At 39.8% G+C, this 22,158-nt stretch overlaps 1 protein-coding gene across 3 annotated transcripts in view; it reads right to left on the bottom strand.

Annotated features, from left to right (window-relative positions):
- Positions 1-22,158, bottom strand: part of Tmem117 (transmembrane protein 117) — a 523,663-nt gene that overhangs the window by 264,891 nt on the left and 236,614 nt on the right. For all 3 annotated transcript variants that reach the window (XM_052748758.1, XM_052748757.1, XM_052748756.1), the window contains exon 4: positions 16,896-16,995. In XM_052748758.1, coding sequence (XP_052604718.1) covers positions 16,896-16,995 — 100 coding nt within the window. The remainder of the gene's footprint in view (positions 1-16,895; positions 16,996-22,158) is intronic.

Genomic DNA, 22,158 nt, shown 5'->3' with positions numbered 1-22,158 from the left:
AACTCAGCACTTTCCAGTAGGGCCGTCCAGTCACTTCAAGCTGAAGCAGAGAATGACTCGCCCACTCAAGGCTTTACTCATCTTTTAAAACACACCTGCCTGAGCTGCACCTTTGAGGGTGCGCGTGTTTCATCATGTGTCTTCATCACTATACATAATTCATAGGACCTACATCTTAATGTCTGTGAGCAGAGAAGTTTTTCTGGCAAACGACATAACACTACCATCCAGTATATTTATAATTTAGATCGACCTACTTAGAGCTGACCTCATTTGACGAAAAAGAGCTTGCTATGTGAAACAGTGACTATACTGTCTTGATATCAATTCATGTCTGGCTGAGCTATGGGAATAATAATGCAGTGGGACAAAAAAAAAATAAGATGTTAAAATTAGCAAATTATCTCCATTCAGAAAATGCAAATTGTGAACCATATTTTAAGATGTTCTCATTTATGAAACACAGTAATTTTTTAAAAATTAAATAACACCAACAATATTAGCAGTCATAACTTCACAAGCTTTATCATTTATCTCACAGCAGTTAACAGCCGTGTTACCTAAGTAATAATTACTGGAAGTAAACCTCCCCCTGGGCGAGTGGCAACAATGCTTCCTAACGCTGAACAGGAGGTGCAGAATGAAATTACAGCCCATGCAGAACTGAAAGAGCAGGTCATCCAGTGGGAGTAGAGATGGGAAGGAAGTGTATGTAGGTGATACCATATTACAAATAGGTCCAATTACAAAATGACTGCTCTCCAATGACATTGCCTTATACTAGCAAAATTACAAAGTGACTCTTCGCCGTACTGTGAGCGGGGAAGGTGGAGGTTGCAGTGTTTGTCCTCACAACGAGAGAAAGGAAAACTCCTGAATAATTTGATCAAAAGCCGGGGTACAGTGAAACTGCAGGCTTTTCATCAAGGCTGGTATAATTTGGGTGCAATTCATTCTACCCAAAAGGATCCTCAAACATGAACTGAACAAAGATAACATTAACAAACATGCCAACCTGGATGGGAGGAAAACCCAGGAGGCCTCAATTCTACACAAAGACAAGTCAGGAAAGCTGGGGGCAGGAGAGGTGGCCTTCCCCAGGGAAGAGCAAGCCAACTTGCTTTCCAGTACCGGGTGGTCAGCCCTGAAAACTACATACAAGTGATATTACATGGACTGCACACATTTTATTTAGGAATATATACTTACATACAAATACATATATTCATGCAGCCACAATTAGTGAAAAAGTGAGGCTATGAATTTGAAGGAGAAATGGGCTCCAGCTTTGCCTGTTAGGAGATCTGACACTCAGACTACATCCAGGCAAATTAAATCATTCTCCCTGGGAGTAGAACATCATCCATCAGTAGCCTTTGAAGCTACCAGGTGAATCCAAAGTGCAGACAAGCTTGGGAACCACAGATTTAATAAAAAGCCAGGTAAAAAATAGATTGAGGCAACCAACAAAACAATAAGTTTGGTTATCTAAATCTATACACAAGGTGTGTAACACCATTATTAATAAAGACGTCTTAATATCTGTATTCATTTAATAACGGCACAAGACAAGTTCATTAAGAATCCATCTTCACACTGTTCCTGATAATACGCCAAGGCTAACAAGCCAGTCAATAAATACAGCAGGAGCTTGAGGACTCTCTGCACTCATGCTGGCAACAGGCAACCTGACCACAAAAAACACACATTTCATTAACACTTCAGTAAGTGTGATTGTGAACATGATTTTTGCCCACTTGAGCCTTAAATGTTTGGGTGGAATAAGCGCTAAGTGGTACAAGGATTCTGCTACTTCTCAGTTGTTGTCTCTCCTGAATTTTAGTGGCCATGACAAATCAGGCAGGACTAACCCTTTAGAGGAGAGATATGTTTATGCAGTATGACGGAGATGTTCCCGAGTGATGCCTACTCCAGTTTATTCCCCGCACAGTTCTTCGACTGTTCCTTTCATGTATCAGTTTCTAAGGTAATGAGCCCTGTTTTAGCACAAAACAAGGTCTTCTCCTACCCTTCTGGCTCACACACAGACCAGGCAGGCAGCCCAATGCTGATGACTAAGGAAAGGCCGTCTGTCATTTTGGTATTGAATGAGAATGTCCCTCATACGCTCCTATGTGGTGCTGTTTGGGAAGGTTTAGGAGGTGTGGCCTCGTTAGAGGCAGTGTGTCTCTGGGAGTGGACTTTGAGAGTTTTAAGACTTGTATCCTTTCCAGTATGCACTGTGCTTGCTGTAAAGGATGTGAGCTCTCAGTGTTCTGCTCCCAGTGCCTGGCCTGCCTGGCTTGCTCCCATGCCTACCTGCCGTGATGGACTCCGATCCCTCTGGAACTAAAACCCCAATTAAACCTTTCCTTCTATCAGTTGCCTTGATCATGGTGTTTTATCACAGGAACAGAAAATAACTAATATAGCTATTTATGAACACCTTTCAAAGGAGGATTTGATGGAGCTAAACCTGGAATACCAACCTATAAGGAAGAGGCAAGTGCATGCCCAGCATCCATGCCATGAAGACTCTGAAGTCTTAGAATTCTGGATCTTTATAAAGTAACCATCATCCTGGAGACCCTCTATTAGTACTTTACAAATGAGGATATTCAGTAACTCTGCAACCTCTCCTACACACTTTCTGCTTCCTGGAATCTTGCCTATCCCCCACATGGCAGCCATCTCAACCTGGCAGATTGTGTTCAAAGGTCCAAGGCACAAGCAACCTACAAGCCTCATAGTGGAAGACCAGGCAGACACACCTACAAGAAAGTACTGTGAAATGTATCCAACAAGAAACAGTCTGGAAGATGGAGAGATGGCAGACACAAGTCCAGTTCCCAGCACAAATGTGGTGGCTCACAACCATCTGTACCTCCAGTTCTAAGGGATGCAACAGCCTCTTCTGACCTCCAAGAGCACCAGCCATGCATGTGGTGTGTATACATACATGCAGGCAAAACACTAACACATAATAAAACATACAAACCTAAATAACCATTTTTTAAAAGTTGGGTGGGTTGGGTCAACAGGAGAATTCCACTTAAAAAGTAGTACCTGTTGATGCAGATGGTAAGTCAGGTCATCAAAGTTGAGGATTACTTGGGACTGGAAAAATGTAAAGGCAGAAAATTCATTTGGAATGGCATAGAACAGAGGTCTCTCTGCTGTGCTGGGGGCCAGAAATATGCTAACATTAGATCCTACTTGGCATTAACAGTATTTGGGTGCTACACTAATTTTAAAGTGTCTTTGCAGGGAATATGATCCAACATCATCCCTCACCTCTCATCTCATAGCAAAAGCTTCACAGTTTTATTCCATCAGCCTAATCTAGATGGTAACTGAATCTGCAACTCAGGAAATTATTGTTTATGCAAAATTATCCCGGAAAGACATTGTTAGGTGTTCAATTTTTACAACAGATTGAGGACTTAGATACCGAAGGGTGGTTTGAACAGAACCCAGCACTCCAGGACAGTAAATCCTGTGGACCAGAAGCATCTCCCAACTGGAACATGCTGTGAGGGGCTGGATTGGACATATGTTACTTATTCAGTGCAATGCCATACGCACACTGTCAGTCACCCGATGGAATTCCATAGACACACAATCTACATCTGTTAAGGGACTAACTGTGATAAATGAGAGACCTTCAATTAAGTTTTAGAATACTAACAGTCTATAATTCCACAGCATGAAAATTTGATGTATTTAAAAATTATGCAGAGAGACAATGTATTTGATGAGTTTTATCACATAAAAATCTTTTGAATAGAGTCAAAATATGATATCGGGAGATACTGAGAGAATAACACCAAAGTGTCTACTAAATGTGGATTCCTTAGCATTTTACAGTCCTGAGTCTCATGGGTGTCTTCAGGTCAGAGTCAACAAGAGGAATCACTAGTTTCAAAAATGCAGGACTGGCAATAAAGACCCTGACACTCAGTTAGTACAGGTCCCAAAAGCATTTATTCTTCTTTTTTAAAGGTTTCTACATAATCAGAATTGAACTATTTATAGATATATAGCATTTTATTGGGCTAAGAGTGGTTTGTTGCTAACTTTTATTTTTTTAATTTTCATGTTTTAAAAAAGTCTATACATACAGCTGCCAAAGAGAGTATTCCATTAATTCTATCATCATCAATTCCAAATAGAAATTGAGATAATTATAACATAAATCAGGCAAAAAAGTGCTCAGATCTCTAGAATTGTAAGCTTTCATTTTTCTTCCATAGCTACAGGTTCACTTTATCCTTTATGGTGTATTTTAAAACCTGAAGAGACGTACTGTTCTTTTCAATGAAAACAATGGCTTCTCTCCAGGTTTCGTCTCAAGCACATAGCCCATCTGGGCATCACTTTTCATATATCCTCTGGTCAGGTGTCAAAGCAAGAATGATTTGGAACTTTTTATTTGGCGCACATGGTGTCCTAACCTTCCTTTCGGCTCGAGTCTATAGCATCAAAGAAGTGACTGAAGTGGACTTTATCTTCTGTTTTAATTGATGCCTTCAGAAGTGGGAGCAGCATTTATTTGATGTTGCACTAGACTATAAGTAATCACAATGCAAGCTTAATTGACTCCTCATCTGTAGCATATTGGGCTCAAAGTGACTTAAGATGTTTTGTAGAGCCACTTGGTAGACTACTAAAGAACAGGGCATTAGGCCGACATCTAGAATACCCTTCACATGTTTCAGCAGCCAAGGAACAAAAGGAAGTTCATTATTTTCTATCAACCTTCAGAAAAATACTAGCAGGAAAGGTTACTTATTATCTACGTAGTTTTAGTGGACTCTTCCTTATGGCTGTGGGCATAGTCAAATGGTGGCATGCTTGCCTGACTTGCTTGAGTCTCTAGGTTTGACTCTTCGTACCATAAACAGAATGAGGGTGGAGGACAAAGAGGAGGAGAGAGAGGAAGGGATTAAAGGCAGAGAGGGAGGGAGACAGAGAGAGAGCTCCCTTAACCAGTTCTTATCATAATTCACTCAAATACACTTGCAACCTGATGTAATAGCTTTTATAAGGCAATAACAGCAAAACCTAAGCACAAAGCACTTCATTGCTATAAATTTCCTTTTGATGTTTATAGAACATTTAACTACAAGTGCAGCATACTCTATGAGCATAAAAATCTTAAGTACTCCCCAAATCCTTGGGGCAAGCAATTGCCAAAGGATAGCAATTTCACATAAACAGAGCACTTAGCACTTAAATACCTAGGAACTGTAACATCTATCTTAAGTAAAGTCAGTCAGTATAAAACCTTAACTCCCCTCCAGTCCTGGAGAAAATATACTTTGTACCACATTTGTCAAAGGGAACCAGAAGGAATAGCTGAACTGCACAATGTGCAAGAGTAATGGTTTGAATACATGTTATGGTAGCATCACTTTGTGCCTGGGGAAGATGCCCAATCTGCTGTCTCTCTGGTTGATGATGAAATTCAACCTATTTAATGGACAGGCTAGCAGAAAACAATAACTCAAATGCTGCTTTATACCATGTTGTATTAAAATCTACTGCAAAATAATCCCCCCAAACTAGGTTGTGAGGGTAGTGCAGTAGTTGAAATCATTCAAAATCTGGAAGCATACTGCCTGGGTTCAAAGTAAATTTCCGCACTGAATATCCATGTGGCATGGAGAAGGGGTAAGACAACCTCCCCAAGCTCGGTGTCTCTTCAGGGTTACTTAGTGGAGAAGCACATATATGTAAAGTCAATGAGGTCATGAAGTGAGCACCAGCTGAGTATTAGTTAAGATTAGAACTAAGAGGAGAAGGAGGAGGAAGAGGAGGAGGAGGAGAAACACATGACTCTTTTGTAGTCCTTTGAGTGATGGATCATTACTCTCATCATCCCTTTTACCTTTTCTTTAACACATTCTCTCATCCAAAGTACTTCCCAATGTGTATTTATGTGTACACGTGTAGAATAGCATATGCGATATGGTATTTAATGTACCTGTATTTCTATTATAAATATATTACAGCACATGTAATATAGAATCATATTAGTATTTGTATAGTATGGTTACACGTAAACCTTATTTTATGTGTGCATATGTGTATGGATATATTCACCTGTAAATGTTATTTTGAACAGATGCAACATACACTTATAATAATATAAATCGCAATGTAATGCACTAGTCCAAATAATAAATGACATGCTTGAAGTGCTGTTTAGCCAGATTAAGGGTTAAAGAAATGAATGGAAAGGACCGCTAACTATTTCTTAAATAACAAAAGAATTTTTAAATGTAAAAAATTGTTAATTTTAAATATTAAATTTTTTTAACTAAAAATTTTTAAAAATTCTAATCTGCACTAATACTAATAACTTGACCTCATTTCATTACACTACCGATCTCAGAAGGACAAATCAGATAGCATTGCCCCTTGGCATTTAATCAAACTCCTTCAGGTAAATGATGGACAAATGGTATTTTAATAGGCACAGAACATTATGGCAGGAAAGTCATGGAGACTGTGTGGACAAAGGGGGCATATGTCCTGAGGAAGAATAAACCAAGCAATAGAAATAAAGTAGAACAGAACTAAAGAATCTAACAATGAGTGGCCACAGGAATAGGAAATAAAGAATAAGCCCTGCCTGTGGTGGGGATGTCTGTCTATAAGAAATGTCCTCAGTGTCTCTCAAGTTCACTATGCTTCAGTCCAGGGTCACTTCCTAAGTAGTTTCCATGCTTTAATATAGGATATTCATATATTTTTAGAAAATGAATATAATTAAATATAATACATTTATTACATATTATGAATTTTTTACATTTTGGTGGAGATGCTAATATTAGAAGACTAATAGCAAAAGCCATACTCCCTGCTTCTATTATTAAACATCTAGACATTATATTACATTTCTTAAACTAAGGAATCCTTTCTCAAATGCCATACTCTATTTATACTTTTCCAAATCCAACAGTTCTGAAAATTAAAAGACTCTTGGATCCATTTGTGACGCTATCTAAGGTTAGAACCTCCTGACTTACTAATTTTTTTAGTGAGAACTTATTATTATTTTGAGGAACCCTGAAATACAATGCTAAAATATTTACAGTGACATTAAAATATTTATGCATGCTAAAGCAAAATGACCACACCTGGTTCCCACTATATTTCCTAAAGAACAGAAAAGAAATTTACAAAATAATTGCTTCCTCACACTCCTTATTTCCAGCAAATGATCAAACTGCCAGTGTTGGAAGGGTTTTGTTGTTGCTGTGTTATTTTGATTGAAAACATAGGCAGCAGGGAACTTGGGGTGTGTCTGTATGGTGGTCTAGGATGGTGCTCCGTCTGGATCATCCACCCTTTCCAGAGCATGGCAGATTCCTGGTGGGCCTCTACAAGATCACATGACCACATCTCTGCTCCCTTCTTCCCTTCCTCCCTCCTGTTTCTCTTTTTGATTTCCCATGAAGAACACTTCCTCAATTGTTGGAATACAGTCAAGAATGGAGACCTGTGAGACTTGTAAATGCTTGTAAGAAAACAAGACAAGAGTCTTGTAACCTCAGTTTCTTAAAAACCATGGAATTGTTTTTGGAATGTGACTTCATGCCCCTCCCAGGCATAGTGGAGAAGAGTGTATTTACTTCAGCTGATGTTATCCATATGCCTACATGACATGTTCTTGCCAGGTGTGACTTATCCTTGTGACTACATACTTTCTCAGGTGACCTTTCTTAACCCCCAGAGTGTAAATTGTCTGAGGCTCTGAATGAAGTTGGGTATTGCATGAGACTTTAATCTGTCTCATTTTCCTGAACCTCATCACCCAGGTTCACACCACCAACTAGAGCATTAAACATTCAATAAACCCTGCACCCCCAATTTTCCTAACTTGTGACTCCCCCTATGGACTCTCACATAAATACAGAAACTTTATGGAAATGTGGTAAATTACATAATTAAATGTTTGAGCCAGTTTCCATCTTCAATGTATAAAATAATGAAACGCAGCATACAAATTGTCCAAGCATGGCATTAGCTTGTTAGGAAGGACACTAAGGCTATGAAGTAGTTCCAATGCCTAGGTGGAGAAGGCAGAGGGGAAATGCAGGTTAACGTTCCTGGGGACCAGCTGCTCCTGGGCACAGCTCCAGTGGTTAAACATCTGGCTTACACCCTTTCATTTGTCAGATCTGCTTGTTCACTGAATTCGTTCATTTTGTCCTTCGACGCCGTGTTTCACAGTTTAAATTTTCTTCTATTATAAAATTCAATGAATTTGTAATTGCTGCTTTATTTCAAGCAGTAAGGAAAATTAAATTATGCTTTTTACTTTGTCATTTTGAAAAATCAGTGAAAGAGAAACAGAAACCTGGCATCCATCACAATATGAATTGTCAAGATCAGTTCCAGACAGAATAACAAGCTAGACTTGATGTTGGTTATTTTCCAGTTACTGCTCATTGATAAATTTGGCCCTTTCAGAACAGTCCATAATGCAGTAATAGACAAAAAAAACCCCTTATTTTTCTTTTGTGTGTATGGGTTTTTTAGTGTATGCATGTATGTCTGTGTACCACATGAATGCAGTCCCCTTGGAGGCCAGAAGAGGTCATCAGATCCACAGGGACTGGAGCTATAGATGGTTGTGAGGCACCATGTGGTTGCTGAGAATTGAACCTGGGTCCTCTGGAAGAGCAGCCAGTGCTCTTAAGCATGAACTTATCTCTCTAGCCCCTATACTAGAAAAAAAATAATAACTAAAGATATTTCTTATTTTGGTGAAATGAAAATCACACATTCCTTCATTCTTTCCTTCCTTAGTAAGCAACAAGCATAGACAATTAAAATCTTACCATATTTTAGATGTTTATATACATGTAATTATAAATTTTATTTTATGTTTTCTATATTTAAATTGAAATAGACCTGTATTTATTTGTTTATATTTATTTTACATACCAACCATGGTTTCTCCTCCCTCCTCTCCTCCCGTTCCCTCCTCTCACCTCCTTTCTACTCCCCCATCCATTCCTCAGAAAGAAGCAGGCCTCCCATGGGAGTCAACAAAGCGTGGTATATCGAGTTGAGGCAGGACTCAGTTCCTCTCTACTGCATCAAGACTAAGCAAGGCATCCCACCACAGGGAATAGGTTCCCAAAAGCCAGCTCATGTGCCAGGGACAGGTCCTGGTCCCACTGCTGGGGCCCCACAAACAGACCAACCTACACAACTGTCTGCCACACGCCGAGGGCCTAAGTTCCATGCAGGCTCCCTAGCTGTTGAAGACCTGTATTTTAAAACACTTAAGAAATATTTCCTCCTCCAGTTTCGTTCTCTAAACATTAACTTAGAATAAGAAATCAAGCAGGGAGCAGCTTTTAAGTCTATGTCTCCAGTGAAGCTTAACCAATTCCCTCTCTTAAGTAGAATTCTCTCCTTGCTCAAGTGACTTAAGAGACAGATCTCAATCCAACTGCCTTCTTCCCACAGCTGGGAGCAGGACACGGACCGACAAGAATGATCATTCAAGGAACCCATAGGCAGAGTCTGCACGACTCTGTTTTGGCTTTATACACTTGCCCTTTACATCACCATTCAGGAAGAATTCCACTGATAATCCATTATTTCCACTCAGGGCTCATCACAAGCATGTCCACTCATTATAACAGAAATACATTCAGCAAATACACAGCCTGATGAAAGGGCTGTGGGAAAGGAAGGAAGTGGGGCTGGGACCGAAGGTCCTGGAGCAGCTCAGCTGTCTTCCTCCACACCCTCCCAACATTCCAGGGCGGCCACTGTGGGGTGGCCACAAAACTGAACTAGGAAAAAAAAATGAAACAGTACTTACACTCTCCTATGACTGTATATTCCTTCAAAAATAAGTTTTCATGTAACCCAGGCTTGCCTGGGACTTGTCCTACAGAAGAAGATGACCGTGAGCTGCTAAACTTCCTGCTTCCACCTCCAGAGTACCATAATGCAGGTGTGTGTCACCATGCCTGGCTTCAATAAACACTTCTGATTTTTTTTAAATATTTTTCTTTGAAAATTTCCAACATGTATGTAATAAATCTTTTTTTTTCATTTTTAAAGTGTTTTCTTTATTCGTGGAGAATTTCATACAATATACTTTGATTCTATTCATTCTTCTCCCCCCAACTTCTCCCAGATCCTCCCCCATCTCTTTACCCACCCAATTTCATGTTTCTTCTTACTTTAAAAAAAATAAAAAAAGCAACACAAAATATGGAGTCAGTTTGCATTCGCTGACTACTTCTGAGCATGGGGCCTGCCTTGTAGAGTGGTTGATATACACAGTGCCACGACACTGACGAAAACTCACCTTCCTTCTCCCACTAGCTATCAAACACCCATAGCTCCTTGGACAGGGTGGGAGTTCACGCCCACTTTGTATCATGATCATGTCCACATCTCAATCCCTCTCTCCAGCTTCCCCGGGTTCCCCCAAACACATCTCCCTCCCAAACTCTTGTTCTCTTTCAAAAAAAAAAATTATACCCCATTGAGTCTAATCAGTGATGCCTGAAAATGCACAGGTGTGAAGTCACACACTGAGGACAACCTATCAGTGGTGATGTCCTCGGAGAAAAGTGACTCTCCTCCTCACCCCCAAGCTCCTCAGCCAGAAGTGGGTCACAAAAGCTCCTTCCCACCCCATGCTACAGCCTTGAGCTTGGACAGGTGACCACAACTGCTCAACTAGTTCATGAGTACAAGAACCATGAACAACAACCATGACATGTCCAGAGGACAATGCTTCACAGCACTCGTCCACATTCTTTGGCTCTCACATCCTTTCCACTGCTTCTTCTGCAATGTTCCCTGAGCCTCAGTGAATATTCTCAAGCACCTATTTGATGTCTGGTTCCATGCTGAGAGCTAGGAACACAAATGTGGACCTATTGACGTTACCTGCTCCCTTCAAGAAGCTTCTAGTTGAGAAAGGCAGTGTTCATACCTTCTGTTTAAAAAGATAGTTTTTATAATAATAATAATAATATAATAATATAAATATTAACTACAAAATTCAGAGTTTCTGAGAATGTAGAAAACATGTAACAGGAAAGAAGGTAACAATGACAACTATCATTCACATATTTAGATAGCTGATATAATATTTATATATAAAGCAAGCATAGTTAAAATAGAGAAGTAAACTGTTCCTAAAAAAAATACACTTCATCCTTACTAATATGCTTTCACAGTGCTTGAAGGTTCTTCACATGCTACTAGAGGAGAAAGGTAATCAACGGTCTTACCCAGCCATGATGCTGCACACTACAACAATGACTGGCCTAGCAAGACGTGCCCACTGGTACATACTGGCATGAATTTTATGGGAATAACCAACTATCGTCTTATTTTTCAAGGTCTGGTCATATGTTTGTTACTCTTAAAGTCTTATTTTTGACTGAACTCAGACTTAGAAGTAGGAGTTCTCAGAGGGACAGCCTACATCTCTTGGCAATCTGTTGCTGGCATTTTTCTTTGGCTTCCTTCATTCTCCTGGCCAACAGTTTAACATACTCTGCATCTTGTTTCTCTTAGTGTGTGTTTTTCTACAGAGTAATACATCAGCATGTATGTTGCAGGACATATGGAGTAACAGGATGCTGAATCTTGGGCACTCTGGTCCTGGGGTTGGGCCCTTTCTACCTTCTGTGTTTAATGGCCCTCTGAAAACTTATTGGTGGACATCATCTTCCTCAGGGACACTGAAAATCTTTCGGACTCTGAGAGCTCTTTTAGGACTCAGCAGCTGAGGCACAGTAGCATCTGTCAGTCCAGGAATATTCTTCTTTCCTTTATTTGTAATAACCAACTTGAGAAAACTCAATGTATCCTGAAACAGACTTTCTCTCTCTCTCTCTCTCTCTCTCTCTCTCTCTCTCTCTCTCTCTCTCTCTCTCTCTCTCTCTCTCCAGTTCTACTTGGTCTTTAACAAAACTGGCCCTTACTTAACAGCAGGTACCATGAGTCTAGATACCTTGCTTCATGAGAAAACCTTGCTTTTTGTTCTCACCACTATTTTGTACCTCATCCCTTCTGCTCTTCACCCAGAACATCTGCAGCTACCTCTGTGCACATGCACTTCTTGTGGAAAGTATGGAATTTGCACTCATCGTTCACTTCCGTGAGTTCCTGGCAGCCAGGGGCTGGGAAGGAGTGTTCAACTTCATCATGATATTGCCAACCACCTAGGAGGTGCCATGAAAAGAACTCAACTACTTTCTGATTTGATTAAAGACCCAATCCACAATACTGAACTCATGCCTGATACCATTAACAAGGCCAAAAAACTGTGGTTGACTAGGTCACAGGCCTTAGGGGAGACTGTAATGGAATTATTCTGCTAGAGAGATATAGGATTAAATGTCTCCCTAAGTTCTTATCTTTATACCCAAAGATCAGTGCATCTCTCAACCTCAGCAGAGGAGGTTCTTTCTGCAGCAGATGGTGATTAACACAGAGACCCACACAGGTGGTATGCAGAGAATAAGGGACTGTGGAGCACTCAGTTCTAAATAGGACATCTATGTCATACCATGCTACCCTGAAAGGCTCAGGGATCACAGTGGAAAAGGGTAGAGGAAGATTAAAAGACCCAAAGATGTCTGAAGCAAAACAGAATTTGCCACACATGACAGCACAATAGCACATATGAACCCGAAAGGCTGGGACTCAATGCAAAGGCCTGTATAGGAACAAGCCAACTGAAATCCAGCATGGATCAGGGAGGGAGTCCTGAAACCCCTCTTGGGTCAAGGAGCTATTGGCAATGGGTGACTGCTAGGGGAGAGAGAGTCAGTTTTTCTTGGGGATGCTAAGTAGATTCCATGGGTTTTATGTTTTGTCTTGTTAAAAAAAAAAAGTAGTACATGAAGTTGGGAGAAGTGTTGGGGGCATAGAGGAGAAATTCAGGGGAAGGAGGAGGCTGACTGTTCAAAACTTATTGCATGCGTGTATGAAATTGTCAAATGACAATAAAGAAATAAAACCTTTTTTTTCTAAAATCTTATTCTTGCTCAAGCTGCAACAGACGTCATTAAGGAAATCTAACACTTTGATTTCTTGTAACATTCCAAGTGCAGTGGCTGCATTTTACTAACCCAGGGGCATTTCTACAAGTAGATATTGAATAAAAATCTCTAGGTCTAAAGACCGTTCAAGAAAGCATAGCGTTAAAGCCAGACACGGTGTTACACAAGATGGCACAGTAACTATTGGAAACATCGGTAAAGTTAGCGGAGAGATGACCAAGTTGTTTTAATGGACCTGTGACATCACTTCAGGGAAGAATCTTCCCTCCTCCCCTCGTTGCCACACGTAAATTGTAAGGAGTTATACTACTCTGCATTGCTATCCCCGGGAGGCCTGCTCTTTTCTGAAGGGAAGTGGAGAAGAAGCAATCTGGGGAAGCGGGAGGAGATGGGGAGGGACCTGAAGGGAAGGGAAAGTGGCCAGGATGTAATATACGAGAGAATAAATTTTTAAAAAATGAATGCCCACAAGCAAGCCCAGGAGCAGCACGTCAAGGCCACACATTCAGAGGGATATGAAGAGCAGCTGGCTTTTAGAATGAAGGGCTGCTTTTGTGACAGTGCTAACACAACTGTCCCCACCAAGCATGGCTCACCGTCACCTCTTTTGTGCCTTCCTCCTTACTTCACAAGAATCTCCAGCCCTCTCAGTGCCATGAATCATGCTATTCACTGCCAGAAGAGAAAAAGCAAAGAGGAGAGGATGTAGCAGGGTTTGGGGAAAGGAAATGGTTTGCTGAAGATAAACAGCAGGCGCCTCTTCCCTCTGGTGGGAAATGAAAAGCTGAGGCCACATGATGATCTCCACAGAAACCCAGCTACCTTCGGCCTCAGGGGAGGCTGAACAAGGCATGGAAAAAGCTGGAGTCATGAGCTAGATGACTCAATGGCACAGAGCAGTGGACACAAGGAAACTGTAGCTCAAGATAGCCAGTGTTTCTGCTTTACACAGATGTCTTTGGGACACAGTTCTTCTTTGCTCCTATAAACAGCAACAGTGCAGCGCAGTGCTGGATTATAATGTTCATCACTTGATGCATTTCTTCTATTTAAAATAAAAAAGCTATTTAACAGACAACAAGAAAATGATACAGTTAACTATGCTTTGCATACATTTGTCCTACACAGAGGATCTACCACAAAGCCAGGATATAGCTGGACACTCAGTCATGTGAGGACCAGGGGTATTTCACAGAATGTTTGAGATAACTCTTGTCTTTGAATCAAATCAGTCCTGATAGCCTTTATAAACCATGGGAAAGTTTAGAATTATTTCCAGAAAAAGAAACACCTTTGCTGCAGAAATGCATGAAGGGTTAATTTATGACTGTTAATGTAAAAAGTCACTAGCTTCTCCCTGAAGGTCACCTTCATCATTCATATTCATTCCATACTGAGAATTCTATGCACACGAAGGTCAAAGCTACCTGAGCCTCCTCTCATGAGGAAAAATATTATTTTTAAAGCGTTATCAATGCACACATATGTAGGCATATAAATATTTATTGGAAAGTTACAGCCCAGTCAATGAATAGGAGGGGGAATAGAAACTGCGTTCTGGGAATCCTCCCTGTGTGGCTGTGTTTGCAAAGCAGGAGCTTACATTTACTTTGCCATTTCTACCTGAGTCTAGTGGGGAAAGGTCAATGTTTCACAGAGCATAAGCAGAAAGAGACCTTGAGCTCTGCCCCAGTTTACTGAAAGGAAGAGAGGAGTGGCCCTTGGGATTCAAGTCTACATTGGGTGGTTAAGCCTAAAACATACTTTTCCTCATTCTTAATCCTTTCCTAGCTTTCCAATAAAGCAGCAATCTATGGAAGTGGAAATAAAACAGGTTAGCAGGTAGACACAAGAGACGTGAAGGGAGCAGACATTAACCTATGAAGCTGAGTTAGAGCTCGAGAAAAAGACAGGATCACAGTCTACACAAGAGTCTTTGTGTTCCCCTTACCCATGTAAAAAGGCAAACATGTACAGGATGGCAAATACACCCAGAAAGAATGAAAGGTCAAAGTGACACCCTACATGCTCCTGTGAAGGGGCCTAAACCAGGGGGCTTTACTTTTCAGATGGAAAACACACAGAGGCAGAGCTCTAGATGGTATGGGATAGAAGTGCCACAGTGAGGACATGTTTGGAGTTGTGTAGAAACAGGTCGTAGACAAACAACGATGTTACAGTGAAGACAGGAAATGGCTTACATATCAAATGCTGGCAGGAGCTTCCAATCTGCAGAATGATTTTTCTAAGTCTGTTATCCTGTTTGCTTCGGCCTTGACTTTTGTCAAGAACAAAACCGAGAAGTGGTGGGCCACACCACCCGCCTACCTCAGCACTGATAATGTGAGGGTAAGTCCAAACAATCTGCACCCAGGCCTGGGATACGGTGGAATGTGCTAAGGGCCAGAAAGTCCAGGCAGCATGGGGCTCAGTTCAGTGACCTGCCCTTCCAGCCACTCAATGGACCAGACCTGGGCAAGCAACACCACAGCACCAGTGAGGCCCTTACATTTACCACGTACTTCAGCTCGTTAAGTCCTATCCAGGGCCACACACTTCATATTTACAGAAAACACATCACAAAAACAGAAAGAATTAAATCCATTTGAGCAATGTGCAGATTGGGCCTCTGTGCAGTGTATCTTATTTCTCAAAGGTCAAAGCATGAGTGTCAAGGTCAGAGAGTCCTCGTTTCTGAAACCATGATGCAGTTCTCACTTCCATTTTATTTAGGAGATTCAAGGTAAAATCACAATCACAATTAATGTAGAATCTTCTCAAAAGCTATCATCCCAAATTTCAAGTGTATTATTTTCTAATATATGTATTTCCTTATGAGTCAATTTTCCTAATGGCAAGGAAAAACCTTGATATGATGTAGCCTGGGCTCTATGAGTAGCTTATTCTGACTATTTTCAGTCATTAAAAGTAAATCATTTTTAAATGAATTTGAGTTTTCATCTAAGTGTGTTGGGCATGTGTGTACACATGCAAGTGAACATAAAAAGATAGACTTACATGAGATCTTCAGGAACACCGTCTACCTCCTTTGAAGTAGAGTCTCTCATAGGTTGCCCAAGCCAAAGTGGTTAGCCCTATATCCATGGACATGTAGGCAACAGTAGGTCGTGTATACATGTATACATAACAATAATAAATCTAGAAGTCATTAATTCAAAAGGAGAATATAGGCACAGGTATGGGAGGAACCGGAGTGAGGAGAAGACAACGGAACTAATGCAAGTATGGAGCACCTATATAAAATTATCAAAAGATAAATATAAAAAATAGACTTATCAGAACTCTTAGTTACCAATAAGTTACTGGTTCAATTGGGAAAACAAATTTAGAGACCACCCAAAGAAGGTTTCAGATGGTCTTCTGAGGCATTCGTTATCTGACAACTGTATGTGTCAAAACAATGGTCTTCAAAAGGTCATTTAGAATTTCACAGGGAGGACTTTTTCATTATGAAGCATGTACATGTTTGTATTCTCAGATATACATCTGTGTATATTCATGCACACACATACATATGTGAATATATATATGTATGTATATATATGCACATATATATCTCCTAGAGATCCATCATCAATATTATGAATGCATTGGCTCTTTTCTAAGCACTACAGATATTGAATATAATCTCTAGACTAATCTATGCTTACAAAATCCAATCTGTACAATAAATAAGCAATTAGTTTTCAACACTGATATATATTTATGAATGTGTGCTTTTAAAACATTAAGTAATTGTCTCCCTACAACATCTTTCCAGGCCTTCCATCCGACATTTGTTCAAACTGAGAGAAGTTGAAGTTTTCTTACCATCCAGGCTGTGACAAAGTCCCCCATCCAGGTCCCTACGGCAGCTAGTTTCATGAAACTTTCATTGCGGATGCCCATATAGTCCGTAATGATATATGCTCTGTGGAGACAAACACAAGGCATTGCCCAGACTCAGAGAACTGTCCGTCAACGCTTCCCAACGCAGCTGCACACTTTCCCCTCTCAATAAGCTCTCTCACTGTCACCTCGCCACATTTGTTTATACATTTGCAAAGACAAGAGAGAGAGAGAGTTCAGAGGGTGTTTGGGCTATTTTTGACTAGATTTGAATACTGATTGGAAGTTAAGCTGTCGCCATGTGCTGTTCATCTTTGAGCTGCAAGACTGACATCAGCTCTTGAACATTTGAACAGAAATACTCAGCAAAGGCCTCATTTCACACTCACTCAAGTGTGAGCAGACCTGAAACAATTCTTGACAGAGAGCTTGAGAGGAAAGATGTATTCTGTCAAGTTAGAATGAGTGGAAAGGTGCTGGGCAGGGCCTCAGCTGTATCACAGCGGGATAATGTTCAGAACACTGTTAAGTTTTAAGAAAGACATCTGCGGGCTGGAGAGATGGCTCAGAGGTTAAGAGCACCAGCTGCTCTTCCAGAGGTCCTGAGTTCAATTCCCAGCAACCACATGGTGGCTCACAACCATCTGTAATGAGACCTGGCGCCCTCTTCTGGCCTGTAGTCATACACACAGACAGAACATTGTATAAATAATAAATAAATCTTTAAAAAAAAAAAAAAAAAAAAAAAAAAAAAAAAAAAAAGACATCTGCACAGTGAACTAATGCAAAATTTGATTCAAATATGTATGATTTCAATTACTACTGAAACAATAACCAGACTGTTTAATGCATTGCTTTATATTATATAGCTAATTCTTATTTGCTTGTAATAACATAAATTCATAATCTTTCCAACTGAGGGAGAGACAGTTGCTAGGACAGTGACATCAGGGGTAAGACCATGCTGTTTTGAAAGAAGCACTCCCTTTTCTATTTTCTCATGTTAAAATTTTTACTAATTATTACTTTCTCATGTCTCTAGGGAAACTGAGCCAATCAATATCATGTGAGTAAATAAATAATTGCTGGGAATCAAATCTCTCTCTCCCATTTTTCTTAACTCCAAGATTTTTCAAGCTGTTTATTTTAATTTCAATTTTATTCCTTTTCCCAAAAATGATGAAATAATCTACAGTATTGGTAAAACCTGCTTCTTCTTAGATTAGTCTCAGGTAGATAATAGCGTATTTGTTGTTTATCTACTGAAAATTTTAAAGTAGCTTTTTGAAATTGCTGAATTGAAAACCCTCTTTAATTTGGTTCTTTTAACTTCCTGGAGTTCTTTTCAATAGTTCTAGTGCCATTGCTTTAAAAAAGATATCTAAATAGATTTTTAAAAGAACAATATCTTATACTCAAAATAATTCTTTTTCTACAAAATTCATTCAACTTTGTTGGAAAGTCTAGAAATATGTTGAGTTCTCATGCAAAACTTGTAGCTTTTGATTGAATTTTTATATTAGGTGAGGAAGTACAACTATAAGAATTTACATGTTCACAGTGTTGCAGTTTAAGCAGAGTGTATCCATCAACTTTCATCTAGTTACAGTGACATGTTTCACTATTTGCATTTTACAGATATTGAATCAACAGCAAGAGTTCTGCAACTTGTTCTAAGTAAGCACTTCACAAATGAGTAGGGGTAGAATTTAAATACCCCTGCCTCTCATATAAAAGCTCTTAACCATTATTCTATACCTTTCTCCTGCAAGTATTAATGGAGATATAAAACATGAAGAAAATCTACTTTGTACTTTAGTAAACAATGAAGATGTAAAGCCCTTGAAGATGAATCAGAGTAAGAAGTCAGCAGTAGCATTAGCCACTACTCAGAGCTACCATCATGCACTAGACACCCACTGTTTCAGGCTCACCAACCTGATTACATCCAGCTGGAAGCTCCCAAGTGAATTTGCACAGTTTGCTGTTACCCAGTTCAGCACCACCATCCCTGGATAGCTTTGGGGCAGTGAAATCCATGCACTATGGAGTGTCAGCTTTGGCAACTGTCCAGCATTGTCAATGACACCATTTTGATGAATATACTCAAAAACATCTTACTCCCTGCCCATTTTACCAATGAGTTAAAATCATTATGGCGCAATGAAAACTTCAGGATACATTGTGTGTGTGTGTGTGTGTGTGTGTGTGTGTGTGTGTGTGTGTGTGTATGACAGAGAGAGACAGAGAGACAGAGACAGAGAGACACAGAGAGAGAGAGAGAGTGTGTGTGTGTGTGTGTGTATGACAGAGAGAGAGAGACAGAGACAGAGAGAGACAGAGACAGAGAGAGACAGAGTGTGTGTGTGTGTGTGTGTGTGTGTGTGTGTGTGTGTAAGAGAGAAAAGGGAATGCATTTATTTTGTTTCAGTGTATGGCCTGGATATACTTGCAACAGATTAATAATGATTTAGCCAAGAAAAAACTAAAATAAATGTAAGGTTTAAAACGTTTTTAAGCCAGACAGTGGTGGTGCATACCTTTAATCCCAGCACTCAGGAGGCAGAGGCAGGTGAATGATGTGGAATAATCTTTTTGTAGACTGTGAAGATGTGTCTTTGCCAAGGCACCTTCTATTGGTTTAATAAAAAGCTAAATGGCCATTAGCTAGGCAGAAGGCATAGGTGGGAGAACCAGACACAGGGAATGCTGGGAAGAAGAAAGGTGGGTTCTCAAGGAGATGCCAGGACTCAGAGGAGGTGACATGGGCAGTAAAGAGTAAAGGTAGTAAAGCCATAAGGCAGAAAGCAAATTAATAGAAATGGGTTAATTTAAGTTATAAGAGCTAGTTAGCCTAGGCTATTAGCCGAGCTTTTATAATTAATAAGAAGTCTCCCTATGGTTATTTGGGAGCTGGCTGGTTGGAAATAAAAATCTGCCTACAGGCAAATCTCTTGAGTTTAAGGCCAGCCTGGTCTATAGAGTGAGTTCTAGGATACCCAGGGATACACAGAGAAACCCCACCTCACAAAAACAAACAAAAATTCAATTCAGTTAAAAATATTAAGCCCTCTATACTTTGCTGAAATGTATCAGAGTTGATTAAACAATGCACACTGAAGAAATACGTGGAATGGTTAGGTGTATCTTCCCTGTAGACACTTGCTCACTCTGTACATAGGCAATGAAAAGCTGGGTTGGCCTGATCACAGAACATTCCCAGTGCCCTGCAGTGAGAATATTGGAAACTTGAAGAGCCACAATTCTGGTGAGGAAGGAAGAACTCAGAATAGGACACAACATATAGTGGCTTTGCCTTTCATGTCATCTGTCACATTCTGAATTTCTTTGGGGGAAGTGACCACAAGGCTAAATAGAGCCAAACATATTGTCATAGTCTATGCTAAGAAGACTAGTATAGATCACAACTTGTTACAGAGTGCCATCTAAGAAACTACAAAGCCATGAGGAACAAAAGAGAGAGGGGTATCCTTGATGAACATGCAAATCAGCCCTCCCCGTGTCCTTTACGACAGGTTCACACTGTTCCAATTCTACTCTTCCAACAGAGAAAGGATTGAGCCCCTTCTGGAAAAGTAAATATAAGCTAGATCCTGTATACATTCTATACATGATATCTGCTGGTTATTCCGAAATGAAAAGATAACAAGAAATATGACTGTATCACTGAAAATCCAGATTGAAATCATATTTAAACATAATAAGCTCCAGGAAGAGAGGGCAAGGTTTTTGGTTCACTGCTAGTCACCAAGCATCTACAGTGCTACCTGTATACAGCAAATGATCACTTAACATTTGCTTAACTTATAATGAGTGGAATATCCATGTTTATATGCTACGGGTAGGTCCATGTGTATTAGACCTTAGGAACATCAAGAAAATGGTACTGAATTATGGAAAATTTATACACAGAGGGAGATGTTAGAAACCTTGACTTACTGGGTGTGTTTGTTTTTCCCAAACTGTATTTGTAGCTTTTCCATTGCAGGATAACTGTCCCAACTCACCTAGAGCCATGTATGATCAGAGATATAGAAACTGTACTACCCTGTGGCTGTGGCATATACCTGGGCCACCTTCTGGAATAATACAAAGCAGCACAGTTTATGAAATAACCAAGAGATTTAAAGGGGAACATATGAGAAGACATATGAAGACCTGTGATTATTATTACTTTCATTACTTTTGACAAATAATTTATACATGTGCAGACATGACATAAAAACATTCAACTACTTCATTAACTTGCATATCAATTAAGATTAAACCATGTTTCCTTGTTTGGTTCTAAAGGAGAGATAATTCTTTGATTTTTTTTCCTTTCAATAATTGTAACTAGATGGGTGATCACTGTAAAAAACAAAACTGAAATTGTGGGATTTCACATACTCAGTGGCTAGGAGTAGATTCAGAATTAGTTTTTATTGCTAGAAGGCAATTATAATTTTAGTTTTGTTTGGTGCTACAGTTGATTATTTCAATCATACATCATATGGACTTTGGCTGATATTTCCTCTATTAATAGATCTACAAAATCTTACAGACGCATCAGCCTTCTAGGTAAAATTCCTAAATTAATTTCTTAGAGCCTAACTTCAATTTTTTTTCAAATTTTAAGCCAGTCAAACTTATTACAAATATGTGGAGACCACAATATACAGCATCTTGGAAAGGTGAGTAATTATCCTAACAGCTCAGCAATAAGAACAGCCAAGGCTACAACATATCTGAAAACCTAGGTGTTCAATGACTGCACATTTAGGCTCTCAGATTAACCAAATAAAAGTATACTAAACTGAATTGGCCTTGCAGGTGAGAGTCCTGATCACCAACATTGAAAGTTCCAGTTCCTATCCACCACTTATTTATACTAAATGGGTATAGTCAATGCCAGGTGATTTAGGGGTTGGGTCTCTGAAAGTTTAACAGGAGGCTATAAACATACATCATCAACCCAATATGGATTCATGCTCCACTGCAGATCCATCTGTGGCCAGCTGGATTCATAATGTCACAGCTGTCTCTCCCAGTCATTTTGGGGCAACATAAACAAGATTGGGGGCTTGATACACAAGTAAATCATGGGTAAGGAGTTAACTTACACTAGCAAAACTCTATGCCAGACAAAGAAACACTTGAAAAAAAGCTTTAAGCATTCTTAACTCATTGAAGTAAAAATTTATCAATACACTATGCCAGGAAGTGAGCATGCCTCATTGTATAA

The sequence above is a fragment of the Peromyscus californicus genome, unplaced genomic scaffold (genome assembly GCF_007827085.1).
Source record: "Peromyscus californicus insignis strain IS unplaced genomic scaffold, ASM782708v3 Scaffold_20__1_contigs__length_68692818, whole genome shotgun sequence".
NCBI lineage: Eukaryota > Metazoa > Chordata > Mammalia > Rodentia > Cricetidae > Peromyscus > Peromyscus californicus.
Note: the sequence above shows the minus strand (reverse complement) of the source record. Positions and strands in the feature narration are given on the sequence as shown.